Here is a 19119-nt window from a genome sequence, read left to right as displayed (position 1 = left end):
ATCTAACAGCATAGGATGGTTTTGGTATAATTGATTTCGAGTCCCATTGTCGAGGATACTACCTTTCCCTATTTTTGGTTCGTTTACAAAGTAGCTCATCCACAACAAGATTTTACAGCAAGTGTGACAGTACTCCTCCCTTAAGACAGCCTATTCTTGTAGTCATTTTGATAGTGTTACATTCCAGCCGAGTTTCAACTTTTCTTGTAGACAGCATATTATGAGGTATCGTACTGTCCACTCCTCTACCCTTCAGTGCTCTCTTGATTGCTTCAGGTGAGATGTTAATCCTAGTGTTATATCAATGTAGGCACTATTGCTTCTCTTTGTTTCCAATGATTTTCTCTGTGACTCCAATCAACTCAAACAGATCGGTCCCAGTCATCCTGCTCTACATGGATGATGATTGGGGTACATCCACATATTTCATTGATCTCTCAACCTATGGTATAATTTGCTAACTTTTAACTTGTGAAACACTCTCATGTGATGTTGAATCCTTTGAAACCTTGTCTATAAATTTAATGGAGTGGACCTAGGCCTCCATTAGATCTGTAATACATATAAGAGTGCCTTTAACCAAACAATTTGTTCATAAAGCCGAAGCTAATCTTCCTGGTCTCAAATTGACAAAATAACTGTTATGCAGTACCCTAATGCCAGTGGTATTCAGAAATTGTAAATGCTTGTGATTGGTGAATACAGAAATCCCAGGATTAAAATATTAATTTGCTTGTCTTATATATAATCTAAGCATTGGATAACTAAAACACTTTCACCAAATGGTTTCAATCAAGCTTTGTTCCATCAGCTAAGATGTTTTTGAAGAGCAAAAAACTTGTTTCCAAAAGCTATAGTGATCCTTGAAAATTGCCCTGGATATCTGTATCAAAAATGAACGAAAATTTAGCTTTCTTCTGCCATATAAAAGCTTTATTAGATACTCTACTGTTACCCCATTACTAATACAATCTTTTAATAATACAATCTTCATTTTTACATAGCTATACTGTATCATATTTTAATATGTCTTGTATTTAATTACAGCATGTGTAGTACACATTTATTTTGCAACTTTTGCAACCAATCTGGTGATGTCAGTTAACAGGCACTACCGATCCTGATACGGAACCAAACTAGGGAGATTCTATTTTACGACCTCTCATGACTGACCTCTAAGGAAATAAATTAGTCCTTAAGCCTCAAATTTATGATTGTTTTCCAGTGTGAATCTTACATATATTTTTTAAATGTACAGGTAAACTTTATAGTTGATAATGATTTACATATAAAGTTGAGTTAACCTTCCTGTTTGACTGTCATCACCAGTTTCAAAGGAAATACTTTCAGATGAGAATGTCTAAGTAAGGTTTTATCCAAGTATGGCACTATATTAATAAGTTAAAGTTAGTGGGTAATGTAGGGCTATTTTATATAATCAATTTATTTATGCGAATCAGCTCACCTAAATTCCACTTTAAAGTTGATCCCTTCCAATTAAATTTGAATGAGAGTCAAACTTTATATCTCTTTGCTTCAATCCTTAGAAAAATGACAATCCTTAGATGTATGTGTGTAGCATACAATACATTATCAACATAATATGTATCCCAAGATATCATGAACATATTATGCAAAATTGAATTTAACGTACATTATCAGCTGCATAAATATATGTTCTCATGAAGAGATATAGCGTATTAAAATGTGATTGTGATTTTAATTGTATACTTAGGTGATCATCTGGCCATTCCACATTATGTGAGTAAGTTTTAATGTTAGAAGTGATTCTGATTAGTCAATTGGTTGCAGGTGCTCAGCATGTGACGCATCCCTATCCTCATGGTATTTTGAAAAGGATGGTCTGCTGTTTTGCAAGGATGACTACTGGGCCAGATATGGAGAATCTTGTCAGGACTGTAGTCAGGTACTCATTTTTAGATAATTATTTTTCATAACTTTTCTTAACACTCTTTCTATATAGATAGACAGTAAACATTATTGTTATACAAATAATATTTGAGAATATATTGGTTAATTTATTTAGTTTTGATTTTAGGAATTAGGCTTTCTAATTCTAAACTGAAAACAAGTCATTTCAGTGACAAACATTTGTCATTTTTAGAATGTTCAACTAATGGCATGTAGATAAGAACTATCATTATTCAGTTAATATGTATTATAAATATTCAACCAATTTTCAAATTTGTATAAACATGTCACTTTTTATTTTTGTTTTAGTGTGCAATTGTTTTATTTAATATGACACCACACCTTATTACAATTTTCAATATTATAAAATTTTATTTGCAAATAATAAACTTATGACTTTCAAAGATGAGAACAATTATTCTATACAATATACAGTGTGATTTAAAAGTATGGATACACTGTGGTTAGTTTTTGTTGGATAAAGATGGAGGGATAGAACTCGGGGTCATCTTTCTAGGAAATAGAATTGAACTTTTTAGTCAATGTTACAACTTTGCCTATTTCCCAAAAATTGGATTTTAGGAGGAGGGATCAAAACCCATTAAGTGACACCTCATTTGAAAGGTCTTGATAAAAGAAGAAGAGGTTTTCATCTCAACCCAGTACAGAATGGCAGCTCATTTAAATTAATTAAAAATTAATTGAGGCAAAACATGAACATCCACATTCAGAAGGTAAATAACATCAATAGACAATCACTTTCCTTACAAACTCATATCTATTTTACATTTATTACCTGCTGCAGGGCAGGCCTCCCTTATCTTATCAGTTTTGAGAAAGTCCAGTATCATGTTTAGTTTCTGGTTTGAATTAACAAAGTTAAGTGTTTTTGTGATACTTTACGTTGAGATGGAGTGCTTAAGTGTGTGAACAAGAGCGTATTATGATCCTGATGATGCGAGGCTAAGGAGACCGGTGAGATCCTATATTGAAGTAAGGAATTTATTTTATGGTACTTTTCTCAATTGAAACACCGTATCAAAATCAGGAGTTCAAAAACAATTGAACGTTTCCAGGAAACAGGCAGTGTTGAAGACTTCCCCAAACCTGGACGGATTTATCCATTTATTTATTATCCATTTTATTGCTTAACACAATTGTAATTACTAGTGCTGCAGTAACTTTACATTTAAAATTTTCAAACTGCCCCCCCCCAAAAAGCCCAAGGGGTGTCCTGAGTTTCATTTTTTTATCTTTGTCCATTGAAGGTTGAGCAGGATCCATCCATGCTTTTAATTTAATGAATTTGAATGATCTGCCATTGTGTACAGTGTTGAGATAGAAAGCTCTAGTTTGTACTGTTCTTCTTCTTTTATCAAGAACTTTCAAATGTCTCTTAACCCATTGCGGATCACTGACGAGCTGGCCTAACCTGGTGACGAGCTCAGGTCGCAAAAGTGGTCTGCTTTTAAATTTCCCTCCAAATAGTTCTGTTAATGTCTGATAGATTGGGCGATCGTCTTCACTTGTTTACTAAGAGTGTTTAACAACGGTCTACGTTTAGAGTTTTAAAAACTTTTATAAATATCCTACAGATCGCAGTTGTATGTCGAAATTGAAAAATCATTCATATGAGTTTACTCTCTGCTTTTTAGCGCTTCTGATTGGGTGTTTTCCTCAGTTGTTATTATAATACTTTTGAGGTTAGTGACACAACTAAACGACGCAGACGTACATGTTGGTGGGTTTAGTCTAGACAATGGCCCGGATGTTGCAATCGATTCGCCCGAGCCGCTTTATTTAGACTATGATTCAGACATCATCCCTGCCACGCCGTAACCTTGCTCGCGTGTTATCGTTCCTACATCACGGATACCCCAGCAGGCCCATGTTCCATCTGAACGAATACCTTCGCAGCTGAATTTTTTAGTATACAATAGCGAGCGATATGATGTGGCACACCATTGCTGTTCGTGGAGCCGCTGACCATGAATTAATTCGCGCCTGCTGGTGCCCGCATGCCAAAACAATACGATCCGCAATGGGTTAATGGATCTTTACATTTAAAAATTTTGAACCACCTCCCCCAAATCCTATTTTGGGGAAATGGGCAAAGTTGTAAGAGTGACTAAAAAGTTCTATTTCCTAGAAAGGTGTCCCGAGTTCCATCCCTCCATCTTTATCCATAAAAAACTAACAGAGTGTATCCATACTTTTAACACACACTGTTTACTCAGAAAACATGTTTGTATGTGTTTTGTTATCTAAATATATCATTTTAGTAAATGATATTTGCTTTATTAGAATATAACTTTCTCCAGTGTTTCAATTAACAGACTTTTTTACATCTTTGAAACTAAAATTTCATTATGGGTGTGTTAATGAAAAGTAATAAGAGCTATTAAAAGTGAAGAACTATTTTGAGTGATGTGACGATTTGGGTGCATACCAAGTATCATGATCTCTTAACAGTAAATCCACAGACCTATGTACAGAGTAGGTCAGGTTACAGGTTTATGCATTAAATCTGATAAAACTATTTTTAAATAAATTCCCTGTGTGTGATTAGGAGGGTTACATTTTGTTTTTTTATTACAACTATAAATTTTCTTCTGATATATGTTTGGAACATGTTATCTGACTCATTCTGTATACTATGCAGTGTTATTGTACAGTATTAGCCAAAATAAACAGTACTGAAATAGTAATATTTTATTATGCTAAACACAGTAACATTACATATAAATTTTACCAATAAATACAAGCCAAAGGAAGCAAAATTGGTTAATCGGGTATCAACATGTTCAATATGACTCCCGTTCAGTTTGAGGCAACACTCTTACTGTTCTTGTAGGTTTTGTGTCATTTTTAGGAATAGGGGTTGTTCCATTCTCCTAATACACATGGTTATATTTTCTTTGAGAAGATGGTGGTCCTCGCGGAAAACGTAGGTGTCCGGTGTTGTAAGATCAGGGGAGTGGGCTGGGTAAGGAAAGTTTGTTCTAAGGAAGATGAGACAGTTGCCAAAGGTTTGTTGGAGGAAAGCAATGTTGTTAACGACAGTGTGACTGGTTGCGCCATCTTGCTGGAATGACTGTGAATTTAACGGCAGGTTTCATGCACGACAAAATCTCCTGAGGTCTCTCACAAAACGATCAAGAATGGCTCTATATCGATATTGATTTACAGTAAGAGTCTCTCCATTGCTGCCTTCAAAAAAGTATGGTCCCACTATACCCCTCCCAAACACAGGTCACCAAATGGTTACACGCTTACTATGCTGTGGCCTCTCTACAACAATGTTAGGACGTTCAAATCCAAGGAAACGTATTGTCTGATTGTTTATGAAACCATTAAGGTGCACATGACATTCATCTGTAAACCATACATCACTCAGAAACTTAGGTTCTTCATAACATATTGCTAACATTGAAGCAGAGTACTGAACTCTGGCTAGTTTGTTTTTATAGTTCAAAGGTTGTCCAGTTTGTATCCTGTAGGGAAAACCACCAATGTTTTTTAACATTCTTCGCATTGACAATATTTAGTTTAAGAGAAGCTCGCATTAGGCTTCTTTTCGGTGACTGTAACACTTGCTGCGACAGTCCTCTGTGTTTTCAATAACACTAAGAATCACAGCATTACTAGGTGGGTTTTTGTGGAAATGTTCCTGAAAACGTAATGCAGTGTTTGACAAGCTTGGCCCACCTGCACGTCCAATTCCATATGAGCGAAAACAATGCTCTACGATCAAAACTTTCTCTACCGTTGTTAGCACTGTGTTAGCAAAATCTAATCTCAAATAAGAAAGAAGTAATGAACACAAAGCCGTGGTAACAATCGACAATTAAATCAGCTGATCGAGAAGGCAACTACTGCTGATTCAGTTTCAGTACTGTTTATTATGGCTAATACTGTATTTAAATAGTCAGTTGACAGAAATTACCATTAATAAAGTTAGTAATAGTTTTGTATAATTATAGGAATAAATCCAGTGCAGAAATGTTACATCACCGTGGGGGTTAATCAGTTTTTAAATGGACAGTGTGATGTGCATTATGTATCCTATTCAGTGTTATTCTCTTGGTTCATTGCTATATTCAAAATCAAATCTTAATAAATACAGGATGCAAATAAAATAAGTATCCTATAGTTTGATATATAAATATATATATATATATATATATATATATATATATATATATATATATACATGTACTTTGATATAAGTATAGCCATTGTGAAGTTTTCCATAGTTGAGTTACCAGGTGTTGTGATTTGTGTCCAGTATCAAGAATGTTTGCTGATAATCAATGAATTTAATAACAATGTTCTGAATTATTTTTCTTAAAAAAATCCCAAAAGATGATATTGTTTAGTTATAATATCTTTAAATATTTTCTCCAATCTTAAAGCATTATTACAACTACTTTAGGCCTTATATTAACAATTTTTTAGTTAACTGTGGAAAATAATCCACAAGTATTGTCACAAACAGAATCATTGAGTTTAGCTATCTGTCAGGTAGGGAAATTATAGTTATTGTAAGATTACAAAAATATTATTTGCTGTATCATAGAATGACACTGTGATACAAAAGAATGAGGAAGTGCAAGAAATATTTTTGTGATTCAATACAAAAGGTAATCAAATGACTTTGCTTACTAAATTATATTACCAAAATTTATAGGTGAAAGATTAGGGATGCATACTCTAATTGAGCCTTTTAATGAAACTAATAGATAACCAACCAATGGAGAAATTTCACATGCCTGACAAGGTCCCCATAAAAATCCATCCTGCTGTTGTTTGGTGTTTGTATTGTTTCAAATAAGCTTGTCTCAAGACAAACCTGTTAGTATTTATAAAACACTTGTGCTTGATGTAGAGAGTATTAATGTTTGAATATGGGTTTATGGAATAATGTTTGTATCAAAAACTTCCATGTAATGTTTATATAATTAAATGTTAATACTATTTTTTAGAAAATTGCTTTTTGGAAAAAGTCATGTACTAAAAATCATTGCTTTGAAAAAATATTAAGTGTAGATTTTATACTGTATACTATTTCCAGCATAATGTTGTTTTGTTATTATAATATAATTTGTTTGGTTTTGTGCCATATTCTGTTTTACTCACGAGTTACATTGGAGGATTATCATCTGATAACTGGTATACATATTTGTATTATAAACAAGCCTATTGTACACATATGTTATTAAAAACTCAAATACTTACAGATTATAACTGGTCCCGTGATGGTTGCTGGAGATCATAAATTCCATCCTGAATGCTTCTGCTGCACTTCTTGTGGTGGTTTCATTGGGGATGGTGAATCTTATGCTTTAGTGGAACGATCTAAACTTTACTGGTGAGTGAGTACATTGGATATAATCTTATGGGTTGTATTTTACTCAATGATTGTTTAGTGAAACTGTTAAAATATTATGAGGCCTAATTAGCTTATAAACAAATATGTTTAATATTCAAATTCAAAATGACTTTATTTATATATGGTACAATATGGAAAAATACAATGGTATTTTACACAAATTATGTACATCAAATACTACATAGAAAAATATTTTTCCATTGAATATAATTGTTTTAACAATAAAAAACTGTTTTATAATGTATGGGAATTTAGTTGGAATTTTATAAAATTTGGTAACCTGCAAAAGTTCCCTTTTTTGTTAATCATTTTCAGAAGAGTCCTTTCTTAGAGTCCTTCTGAGATCCCTTAGAATAGTTTTCAGGAGATCACTGGCTTTGGAAGCTTGGGTTTTCAGTAGATTTTGCACCACTCATCTCATTTGTCTATGGTCTGGTATAGAAATGTTACTTCAATTTCTGGTCCTACAGTGATTATGAATTTCACTTATTCCTTTAACTGCCAATTGTTTTCCATATTTTTGCTAAAATAAACAAATATGAAAAGTCACATTAGAAGATGATTTAAACAAACATCATGTTTAGAATGAATCTATATAAAGATAATCTTTATTCTATTTGTTATATTTATATGAATTCCATATTTGTATTTATGTCATTGTTTCATAATAACACCCAAAAAATATTATTTATAATGTTATCTATAATTTTAAATTTATTTTAAGTACTGACAATGTATTTGTTTGCCTATTATAAAAATAGTATTATATCAAACATTTTGTGCAATAAAGAATTGATATATCCATGGTAAATATTTTATTGCTTCTGAAATATATTGGGTTTCAACTGATAATTGTAAAATTGCATTGGATCTTCAATATTCTTTTCAAAGTTCAACTAAAAAAATACATACGCTAATCAAAGATAATAAAAAAAATATATTTGAATTTTTTAGGTTAATTTAGAACATTTTAATAAATTTCTATCATTAATAACAATTTTTTGAATTTTTATTTTAAATGTTGCAAAATGTCTTAAAATGGGCAGGAAGTTTTAAGACTTGCCGCTGATGAAAGGCCTGATAGTTGTGGAACAGGATGTGAGCATATTGTCTGGCAGCGAAAATGTTAACATATTGATATTATTATTATTTTTACACATAAATGTATAAACTGTAGACTGTCATAATAATTAATTCTCTAAAACTCTTTTATTGGTTCTTTCCATTTAAGTTTCAAACTTATATGAAGGTTGCTTTTTTTGCAAAATCAAAAGTTGGTTCTTGTTCTTTTTTTGTTGCACCATAAACACACTAATGATAAAACTTGCCCATTGCGGATCGATTTGTTTGGCGACACACATGTTCCAGTGGGCACGAATTAATTTTAAGTTGCACGTAGGCAGCAGAATAGTAAGCCTTGTTTTATAGAACCACTCAATGTTTGTACTCAACTTACTTGTACCTTGAACTGGATTTTCAAAAGTTAGACATATTTTGTTTATATATTTGAAAAAAGACATATATTATTTAATTAACAACTATAATATTTCATGTTACACTCTCTAGTTAATACTTATCCAATTCGGACTATCATACATTTTCCATTTGTAACAGAACATAATAATATAAAAATAGATACTGAAAAATGCAAAACTAGTTGCTGTTGTAAAAACAGGTGAGAAAAATATATTATTAGTGTTACATAGTAGATAGTAAATTCAGTTTATCCTTCAACATCTACATACAACTGTAAGCTACAGAATATTTACAAAAAGTTTTGGGATAATTAAAGGAAGAATTTTTGTTAAAACATTCAGTCGAGTAGGAATGACGCACATGCTGTCTCCAAGACATTATTTGAACTATCAGGAGGTAAAATTAAAAGCAGATCGTTTTTGCAACCTGAGCTCATCATCGTTACACTTGGCACAGTTACTGCATGGCGAAATATTTCATAAGAGATCTGCAATGGGTTAATGAAACTATATTTGATCAAAGTATATTATTTTCAATGTTTCAATAATACAAATTTTAGTAAGTTTTGCTATATATTGTTATAGAAATACCACATAAAAAGTCTTTACTATATTAAAAGTCACTGTAATTGTCTGTATACAACAATTTTATATCATGCATAGATTATACTTTATTTGCTATTGGATTGATGAGTAAACTTCAGTTTAAGTGTATAATTAATTCTAAATATGTTGCATTTTATACTTCTTCAATAATACAATTTTGAAACATCTACTTTAAGAGATATTTGTTCTTTACCAGAATATGTTGCACTAAATTGCATGGAATTAATTTTGTTTGGTATAAGAATCCAAATGTCTTGAGATTTCTTTTTATTTCTGTTGATTCTACTTCACTAATAGAGTTTCCAAATATTTTTCAATTGGCATCATCTGGGGCAAAACTGTGGCTCGGAAACAATCTAGAGGTAGCAGCATGGCAAAGATAAACACTAGTAACCATTAAAGGAACTATGTCTATATAAATATCACCACACTTTGAAATGGCCAGACTTGAGAGCTTGTGCATTTTCATTGCATATAGGGGCTTCCCAGTACTCGAGAGAATAACTGAGAGGCTGGTTCTCTTTTTTCCTTATTCCATCCGATCTCATGGGCTACAACCTTGTCTCAGAAATCTTATTAGACAGAATAAGATAAATATCAATACAACACAGAACCAAAGTCTGATACCTTAGAGTGTAACCACTGGCTGTCCTAACTATCCCTAACACACTAAAATTTATCCCCTAACCACTTATGATTCAAGATTCAAGATTTTTATTGTTGAAGACTGTACAGCATAACCATGGTCAAAGATCACTAAGGTTAGAATATTTCCAATTAAAGTTAGATTTAATTACGTCAAAATATTCACAGACCTCCTCGTATAAACAGTTTTCGATTAGGAAGCTCTTAACTGCTGAGTAAAATTTATTGTACGGCAATTTCTTGACATTATTTGGTAAAACATTGTACATTTTTATACCCATATATTCAAAACTATTTTGTGTACTAGTATACAGGAGTTGTGTACTAGTATCTTTTCATGTTTAAATTATTTTTATATCTTGTGTTAAAGCTGTGAATACTGGTTGAGTCATTCAATTTATTAATATTTTCTTTAATATGCAACAAGGTTGAGAAGACGTACAGTGATTGCAATGAAATTACTCCTAGGTATATGAATAAAGGTTTTTTTTTTTTTTTTTTTTTTTTTTTTTTTTTTTTTTTTTTCCCTGGGGCGGCCTACTGCCATGCACTTAAGCCTCAAGGGCCTTTTGCGCACCCCGGAAACACCATGAGGACTTCCAGTCTACAACTTCAGCAGTTCAACAAACCGCCGAAAACAACCTATCAAGTCCTCCTGGGAAAACTCGCTACCCCTGTTCAAGCTACCAAAGATGGCATACCGCTCTCTTGCTATTGCTGGGCAATCAAAGAGCAGGTGCTCAGCAGTCTCCTCCTGCTCATTACACCTTCCACAGAGCGGATCCTCCTGAAGGATGCCAACTCTGTGTAGATGCTTCTTCAGGTGACCATGCCCCGTAATGAGACCAATGACCTTAGAAGACATTGATCTGTTTAATGAGAGAAGGTCCGAGGCCACCTTGGAGGAAGGTGACTGTAATACCATTCTACTCACTCTCAAACCCGGATGCAACCTCCACCTTCTACCATGCTCCGCGCGAATCCATTTAGAGACAACCCTAGAGGATTCACACCTTGGAACACCGCAGAATGGTTGAGGGCCCGTCATAATTGTTGCTGAGCCCTGGTTGGCCAGGGCATCAGCTCTTTCGTTCCCAAGAATCCCCTCATGACCAGGAACCCAACAGACGGTTACATTGTTGATTCTGGCAAGGGAGGAAACGGTCTGATAGCAATCCCAAACCAGTTTGGATTTGATTGCACAGGAATCCAGCGCCTTCAGTGCTGCCTGACTGTCTGTGAAAATGTTAATCGTCTTGCCCCTATATCGCAGACGAAGATTCTCACGAGCACATTCCATAATGGCTGCGACCTCCGCTTGAAAGACTGTCGGATACGGACCCATAGGAACCACCAGCTCTCTACATGGTCTCACTCCCAGAATTCCAGCGCCCGTGCCGCTTTTTGTTTTAGAGCCGTCTGTGTACCATTCGAGCTCCGCTGGTGGAAGAGGTTGCTTCCCCTCTGACCAATCATCCCTTGAGGGCAAAATTATCCTAAAGGGTTTGTCAAAGGAAAACTTTTGTGGCATCTGATGAGAGATCATGTGCAAAACATCCTCCTGTATCAGAGTGCCAATTCTGCAGTGCCCACCTCTGCAGCCCGACCAGAATCCCGTCTGCTGAAGACAGTAGGCACTCTTCCTGGCCATAGCTCGAATGACAATGTCCAGGAGGGCGAGATTAAGACAACAGTCCAGAGCCGCGCCTGGCGCACTAGGAAAGGCCCCCGTGATAGCAAGGCTGGCCATCCTTTGGATACCTGCCAGATGTGCTACCACAGTCTTGGTTTCCGTTTTTGGCCACCATACGACAGCTCCGTACATTAGTGCAGGTCTGACAACAGAAACATAAAGCCAGTACAAGAGCCTCGGCTTCAGTCCCCAGGGCCCACCTATCACACGTCTGCATTGCATTAGAGACCACTTACCCCTGGCAATGACCCTTTCTAGATGAGGTCCCCAGTTTAGAACCCTATCTAGGATCACGCCCAGGTACTTGACCTCAGGCTTCAGCTCAACGGGTGAGCCTTTAAATAGAAAGGGACCAATGCCCTCCATCTGTCGCCTCCTGGTAAAGGCAACCACGGCAGCCTTGGTGGGGTTGACGGTGAGGCCAACCTTATCACACCAGTTTCCCACCATGTTCAGAGCAGCATTGGTCAGTTCCGTGATTGTTGTGTTGAACTTGCCACTCACAAGAATCACAATATCATCTGCGTACCCTTGTGCAAAGACACCGCTGCTATTCAAAGAATTCAGCAGGTCGTCCACAACCAGGTTCCACAGAAGAGGAGAGAGGACGCCGCCCTGCGGACAGCCCCTCGTAGCCTTCGCACTAACACTTGCTCCCATGAGGGTTGAAACAACAACCCTGTCCGTGAGCAAGGCCCCTATCCAGTCACACACCTGACCATCAACGCCACGTCCCGAGACCGCATTGATAATCGCCTGAGTGGCTGTATTATCAAAGGCACCTTCAATGTCTAAAAAGACTCCTATAGCTACCTCTTTTTTCCGCTAGCGTCTTCTCAATCCTGCATACCAATTGATGCAGGGCCGAGTCGCAAGATTTTCCTGGAGTGTAGGCATGCTGGTTAGGATGCAAAGGTCGCTCCAGAAGAGCTCCCTCCCATACAAACCTGGCAACCATCTTCTCCATGGTTTTGAGAAGGAAGGAGGACAGGCATATCGGCCTGAAAGACTTCGGCCGATCCATGCCCGCCCTCCCCTGCTTCGGTATAAACACCACTCTGGACACTCTCCAGGGTAGTGGGATGTACCTGAGAGCCACGGAGGCTCTGAACAGTCTGCACAGCTGTGGAAGGAGAATGTCCAATCCCCGCTGCAAGCAAACCGGTCTCACCCCGTCGCCCCCAGGAGCCTTATAAGGACTGAATGAGTTAATAGCCCACTCAATCCTACTGAAGGTAACAATACGGTGCGCCAGACTCCACTGCGAATGGGTGGCGCGACCCGCATGTCTCCCCTCACTTTCGGGTGGTTGTTCACCCTCATGAACAATACAGTCCGGGAAGTGTGTTCCCATCATAACTTTCAGAACTCCTTCCGGCTCAGTAATGTAAACACCTTGATCGTCCTTGAGACTACCAAGCGGCGAGATGGGATTCTTTGTCAACAGCTTTTGCAGCCTTGCACTGCCCTGCACACTGTCAATATCGGTGCAGAGCTTCTTCCAGGCTAACCTCTTAGCCGTACGAACCTTGCGGTTGTACAGTGCAAGAGCCTCATGGTAGGTGTCCCAAGTGCCCCAAGTTTTGGCTCTCCTGAATAGAGCCCTGACCCTCTTCCTCAAAGAGGCCAGTTCAGAGCTCCACCAGGCTACCTTTGATCTGTTTTTATTAATAATCGGGCAGCTGAGATCGAAGGAGCCGACAATCGCAGAAGTTAGACCGTCAGCAGATTCGTCAAGCTGCGCCGCGCTGTGAATCCGTTTCCCATTAGTGGAATCAGAATCCAGCCGTGCCCTGAGGTTTTCCTTGTATGATACCCAGTTTGTGTTCCTCGGATTCCTATACTGAACTTTTTCCAGCATCTGTTCACCGATCTTGAAACAGATGTGAGCATGATCAGAGAGGGAAGGCTCGTCAGACACATGCCAGCCATGCATCCGACCAGCCATACCCTCCGACATCATGGTCACATCTAGCACCTCCCTTCTTGTCCTCGTGCGAAACGTGGGCACATTTCCAACATTTGCAATCATTAGACTACGGGACATTATGTATTCTAGAAGTAACTTACCTCTGTTATTGGTGTTGGTGCTGCCCCACGCCTCGTTGTGCGAGTTGGCGTCGCATCCCACCACCAGTTCCGCTCCACTCCTCCCAACATGGTCCACCAAGGCAGCCAGTTCCCTGGAGGGCGTGGACTCCGCATCATCATACGGTAGATATGATGATGCAACTAGCAGGGCTCGTCCAGTGCCAGCCACCATCAGCCTGACTGTGGCGAGATCCCTGCAACAAAATTCCAGAACAGGAATGCTGTCCACCTTGTTGCTTACAACATACAACAATACATGTCCTGGCATTTTCAACTTGGGCACTAACTATTTTCACCCCTGTCATTGAAAGCCCTGATATTTTTCCCTTGCTGATCCAAGGTTCCTGTATCAGAGCCACGTGGAAATCTTCCGACAGGAAGCGTCTGCAGAATACAGCCGAGGCAGCCTTATTGTGCTGCAGGTTGATCTGAAGAACCTTGAACCCCATGATCAACCGCCCCACCCCACGCCCTCAGCTGGACCTGCTCCACACCAATGAACACCCTCCAGCCCCTCCCCTTAAGAGTGGTTGAAGACTGCTCATCCATTAAAATTACGAGAGTTCTGGAATCTCCCGTGTGGACATCTCCAACAACCCTCCAGTCCGACACAGAGATCCCAGCATTCTGTTTGTCAATGGCTTTGAGAATGGTCGCAGAGTCCTTCTCGGCCATGGGACCATCAACCCTTAGGAAGACCTTGGTAGATCTTATGAGGTCTTTATAGTCCCCACAGATCACCCCTATTCCCCCAGGGCCACCGATCCCCAGCCCCGGAGCCAGACCCCGCAGCCAGTCCCTGGTCTCGTCACTGCCACAGAGCATGACTAGAGCCCCCCTTTCCGGGAAACACTTTTTGAACTGCAGACACACACCCTCTGCTGAGAGTACCTCGTCGAGAATGCGCCTCCGAAGTTCCATAGCCTCCTCCTCTGAGAGGTGCCTCTCAGGAAAATTCGCAGGGACCAAGACTAGCTTATGTCCCGTCAGAACCTCCCTGAATGTTTCTCCCAACCCCTACTCCGTTGAGGGATTGGTACTCGTCGCTTGCGCTGCTTGCCCAGGAGGTGCGACCGGGCGCCTCTTCGGCAGGGGTTTTTTCCGCCGAAGAACCGCCCGAGCGCCCTCTCTTCCCAATAGGAGTAGAGACCGCACCTGCAGTTGCCTCCGGTGCTGCCTCCCTCTGTTTCCTCAACTTTTTCCTTTCATTGGCCGACATCTTGCCCGTTTGCCTCCTCCATTGACTGTCCGGAAGCCAGGTGCCATCGGCCTTTTTCTGCTCCATCGCCCAACGCTTGCGCAGTTTAAAGGGGAGCTTGAGGTTGTAGTCCATTACACATGCTCCAGTGTCTGTGTCCATGGACTCAACCCTTCCGCTAGCATCATCGAGTACTACATCATCGTCGATGGTGGTAGCGCTAGAAGAACAGGCAGATACATCCAAGGCCTGGGTGCCGGATGCAACTGCCCGTTGCAGATCTTCCAGATCTAAATCTGTTGGTGTTTTTGTTGTTTTGTTAAAAGACTCCATAAAAGGTCCCACGAGTACCGAGGAAATAACGGTCCACCCAGCCAGAGCCCCGCATGACCAGGTAAGGCTATTTACGCTTGGGGGGGCGCCCAACCCCCAAGGGCTCCGTTTACGACGCACAACCCCTGCGCCATGCATCCCTTAGGCACGGGTCGCTTCACACCGTGGGATTGGGGTGCCCTCAGTCAAAAACAAGTTTTTGTGTGTGGTGCGATTCCAGGCGGACCCGGACTGGCACCACTACTGCGCGGCGCCGAGGGCCGTCACTGCGCAGAGTGCACACTCGAGACACTACCCTAGATCCTGGGGTTTTGTTGACAGCAGGGCCACCTCAAGCAGGACGCTAAGTAGCGTTTATCCGAGCCCAACCATTGGTTAGATGGTTGGATTCGGATCCCCCTTCGGTCTTGAGCGACACCTTGCGGTGCCGCCCCTGGAGAGGTACTTTCCCAGTTCATTTGGGATTGACCCGAACTAAGGTCAGCCCGTCTCCTAGACCCCCCTAACTATCCCTAACACACTAAAATTTATCCCCTAACCACTTATGATTCAAGATTCAAGATTTTTATTGTTGAAGACTGTACAGCATAACCATGGTCAAAGATCACTAAGGTTAGAATATTTCCAATTAAAGTTAGATTTAATTACGTCAAAATATTCACAGACCTCCTCGTATAAACAGTTTTCGATTAGGAAGCTCTTAACTGCTGAGCAAAATTTATTGTACAGCAATTTCTTGACATTATTTGGTAAAACATTGTACATTTTTATACCCATATATTCAAAACTATTTTGTGTACTAGTATACAGGAGTTGTTGTGGACGTGTACTTTTCTGTTTTACCTGAGCAATTGTTATGTAGAACTGATCACTCTACATAACGAAATTTTACATCCAAATGAAGAAGCGCGCATTCATTGTTGCTGCAATAACAGAACGGTCACTGATTAGACGCCAATCAGCTGTTCAAATAAAGGAGTTAGGCTAAGGTGAGCCATTACCATGCCATTGATATTTTGTCGCTTGCGTATGTCAGTTAGTAAAATTTCAGTATAATAATTTTGTCTTTACAGAATTAAATATCTACGGTAAACTAAGCCTTGGGCCTCGTAGTAAGATTGTCAAAGTCCTGTCGATAAACGTAGGAAATTAATACGTTATCTGTAATAAATTAATACTAATCTAGTCTTTTAATAGTTCACGGAGATAAATAGTTGTAAATACGTGTTCATAGTGTCAAATACTGTATCCACAAATTGTTTCTGTAAATTGTACATAATTAGCCGAGATATTATCTCGTAACAATTGCATCGTCTCTCATAAATTTCCTTACTAACTTGTTAACTGTTCTATAAATAATTGAATCGGTTTAACTTTATGTCCTAATGTTTGTATATTATTTAGTTTTACTCAGAATAATGTAAAAGGCCGTTGTCATGAAATTCATACCTACCATTGCCGTGAAAGTGCATACATTAATGCATTATGTTAATACTTCAATACACTTATTACTATAATTATTGTAATTAATTAGTTTAAGTAAGAACAAACGTAATTATTTTTTTCTGTGTCAGAATAATTATGCTTTTGTGTTTAAGACCAATATTGTATATCATTGTAATTGGCAGATTCTGCGCTTTTTTTAATGTACTTATGTTATACATTAAACGTTTCTTTACATTTTTACTGGCCGCTGTAAGCTAAATACGAGTATGTTAGACACCACCAACAATAGTGACAGATGTTGCTGTTTTAGTCAGCTGTTTTCTTTTAAGTTAAGTTTAACATTGTTTTCATGATTGATTATAAGTAGTGTTTACTGATTTCAATGAGCCGCAGAAAATGAATAAAACTGACTTTATGAAATTAAAGTTTCAATATTGGATTGCACGGACGAATACAATCGACGGCTCGTTGTGTGCGTTTTTGGGTCCGCCCAGTTGGTGAGTAGACTTTACACTACTTATTCCATCGTGCTCCCCTGGGAGGTCGGACTAACTCCGTCAATGTCATTGTGGGAGCCTCTACCTATCGGACTAGGCCTGAATAACTGCATCAGGGTGGATCCAGTTTCGAACTTTGACAAATGGGACTCAACTACCAGAGGATGGAGCGCTCCTACCGTAATAATTTTTCGTATTTTTATTTCAATTGGCCAACGAGTTAAGTTTAAGTTAAGTTAAATATATATTTGTTTATTTAGTTTAAGACCTTAGCACTGTGAGAGAAATAGGCAATACAGAATGAAATACGTGAAATATTGGTTTTAATTTCTAATTGCCTGATATTTAATTAGAGACCTTGCAACTTACTATTAGAAAATAATCAACCGAAATCTGTGGCTAATTTAAGTACCTAAGGCTTAGTGTCGTAAACCTAATAGTTCTTGCGTGCATGGTAGTGGTCTCAGATTGAGCATACCTGAGGGCCAGGAAACTGTTCCTTGTTGGAGACCTGCAAAACTATCACACCCCATCAACAAGGGTGGCGCCCTTATTACCGAGCAAAACCGTAACCATCTGGGTATCCGTCAATCTTAGTAGTCCTCTGTCACTGCGCAAGAACTTGGTTGTCCTGGCGCTCTACCAATACTACCGCCCTTCTCCACTGAGCGAGGCCGACAATGTTGCTAACCCGCGAGGAGGGGTGGCAAACTGGCGCCCAACGCGGGGCCCCTTGTGTTAGCACCTGACTTTTCACAGAATATAAAATTGTATTGAACTTGTAGTGTAAATATTTTTGAAATATAGTATTTTAGTATTTTTGTTGTTTGTTAGTATTGTGAGGGGTGGCATTGTGTACTAGTATCTTTTCATGTTTAAATTATTTTTATATCTTGTGTTAAAGCTGTGAATACTGGTTGAGTCATTCAATTTATTAATATTTTCTTTAATATGCAACAAGGTTGAGAAGACGTACAGTGATTGCAATGAAATTACTCCTAGGTATATGAATAAAGGTTTACAATGGGTTTAATCTGGAGCGCCACATATTAACCTGACTGCCCTCTTCTGTAATGTAAACACTTTTTTACACCATCCAGAATCACCCCATAAGGAGATACCCTAGCTAAGACGGCTTTGAATGTAAGCATAGTATATGCTCAGAAGGATGTCAGGAGTAACACTGCTCTTTAGAGATCTCAACAAAAAGAGTCCCTTTGCTAGTTTGGTGGCTACATTGTCAATATGATTACCCCATTTTAAGCCAATTTGCAAAAATATGCCCAGGAACTTCAAAGCACAGATTTCTTTCCTTTTTGGTGACAAACTAAGTGCTAAGTCCTGCACCTTCCCAGCATTCAGACTTAACTTATTAGCACAGCACCAGTCTACAACTGTGTTTGTCTTATCTTCTAGGGTGTTATGGGCCTTCATAGTACTACTCTCCCTGACATTTAAACCTTTACATCTGGTTTAATAAAAAACTATTTACATTGGAATTAGCTAAGTTGCTAGGTAAGTCGTTAATATATAAAATAAACAGTATAGGCCCCAAGATAGATCCCTGTGGTACACTATGAGGGACTGGGAGAGTCTGAGAAAAATTTCCATCAGTACATACAGCCTACTGTCTACCCTCTAGGTAGGATTTAAAAATATAACAGCTAAGTTGTCAAACAAATAAAAATCCAGATTATTTACTAAAATACAGTGGTCTACAGTGTCAAAGGCCTTGGACATATCAAAAGATCTAAAAACTACTTTTTCATTACGTTCCAAGCCTTTGTAACAATCACTAATCAAAGACGAGA

At 38.5% G+C, this 19119-nt stretch overlaps 1 protein-coding gene across 2 annotated transcripts in view; it reads left to right on the top strand.

Annotated features, from left to right (window-relative positions):
- Positions 1 to 19119, top strand: part of LOC124369046 (LIM domain kinase 1) — a 98129-nt gene that overhangs the window by 17746 nt on the left and 61264 nt on the right. For both annotated transcript variants that reach the window (XM_046826742.1, XM_046826741.1), the window contains exons 3-4: positions 1813 to 1927; positions 7173 to 7303. In XM_046826742.1, the coding sequence (XP_046682698.1) occupies positions 1813 to 1927; positions 7173 to 7303 (246 nt within the window). The remainder of the gene's footprint in view (positions 1 to 1812; positions 1928 to 7172; positions 7304 to 19119) is intronic.

The sequence above is a fragment of the Homalodisca vitripennis genome, chromosome X (assembly GCF_021130785.1).
Source record: "Homalodisca vitripennis isolate AUS2020 chromosome X, UT_GWSS_2.1, whole genome shotgun sequence".
In the NCBI taxonomy this organism is placed as follows: Eukaryota; Metazoa; Arthropoda; class Insecta; order Hemiptera; family Cicadellidae; genus Homalodisca; species Homalodisca vitripennis.
The sequence above is the reverse complement of the archived record's forward strand: the minus strand, read 5'-3'. Positions and strand labels throughout refer to the sequence as shown.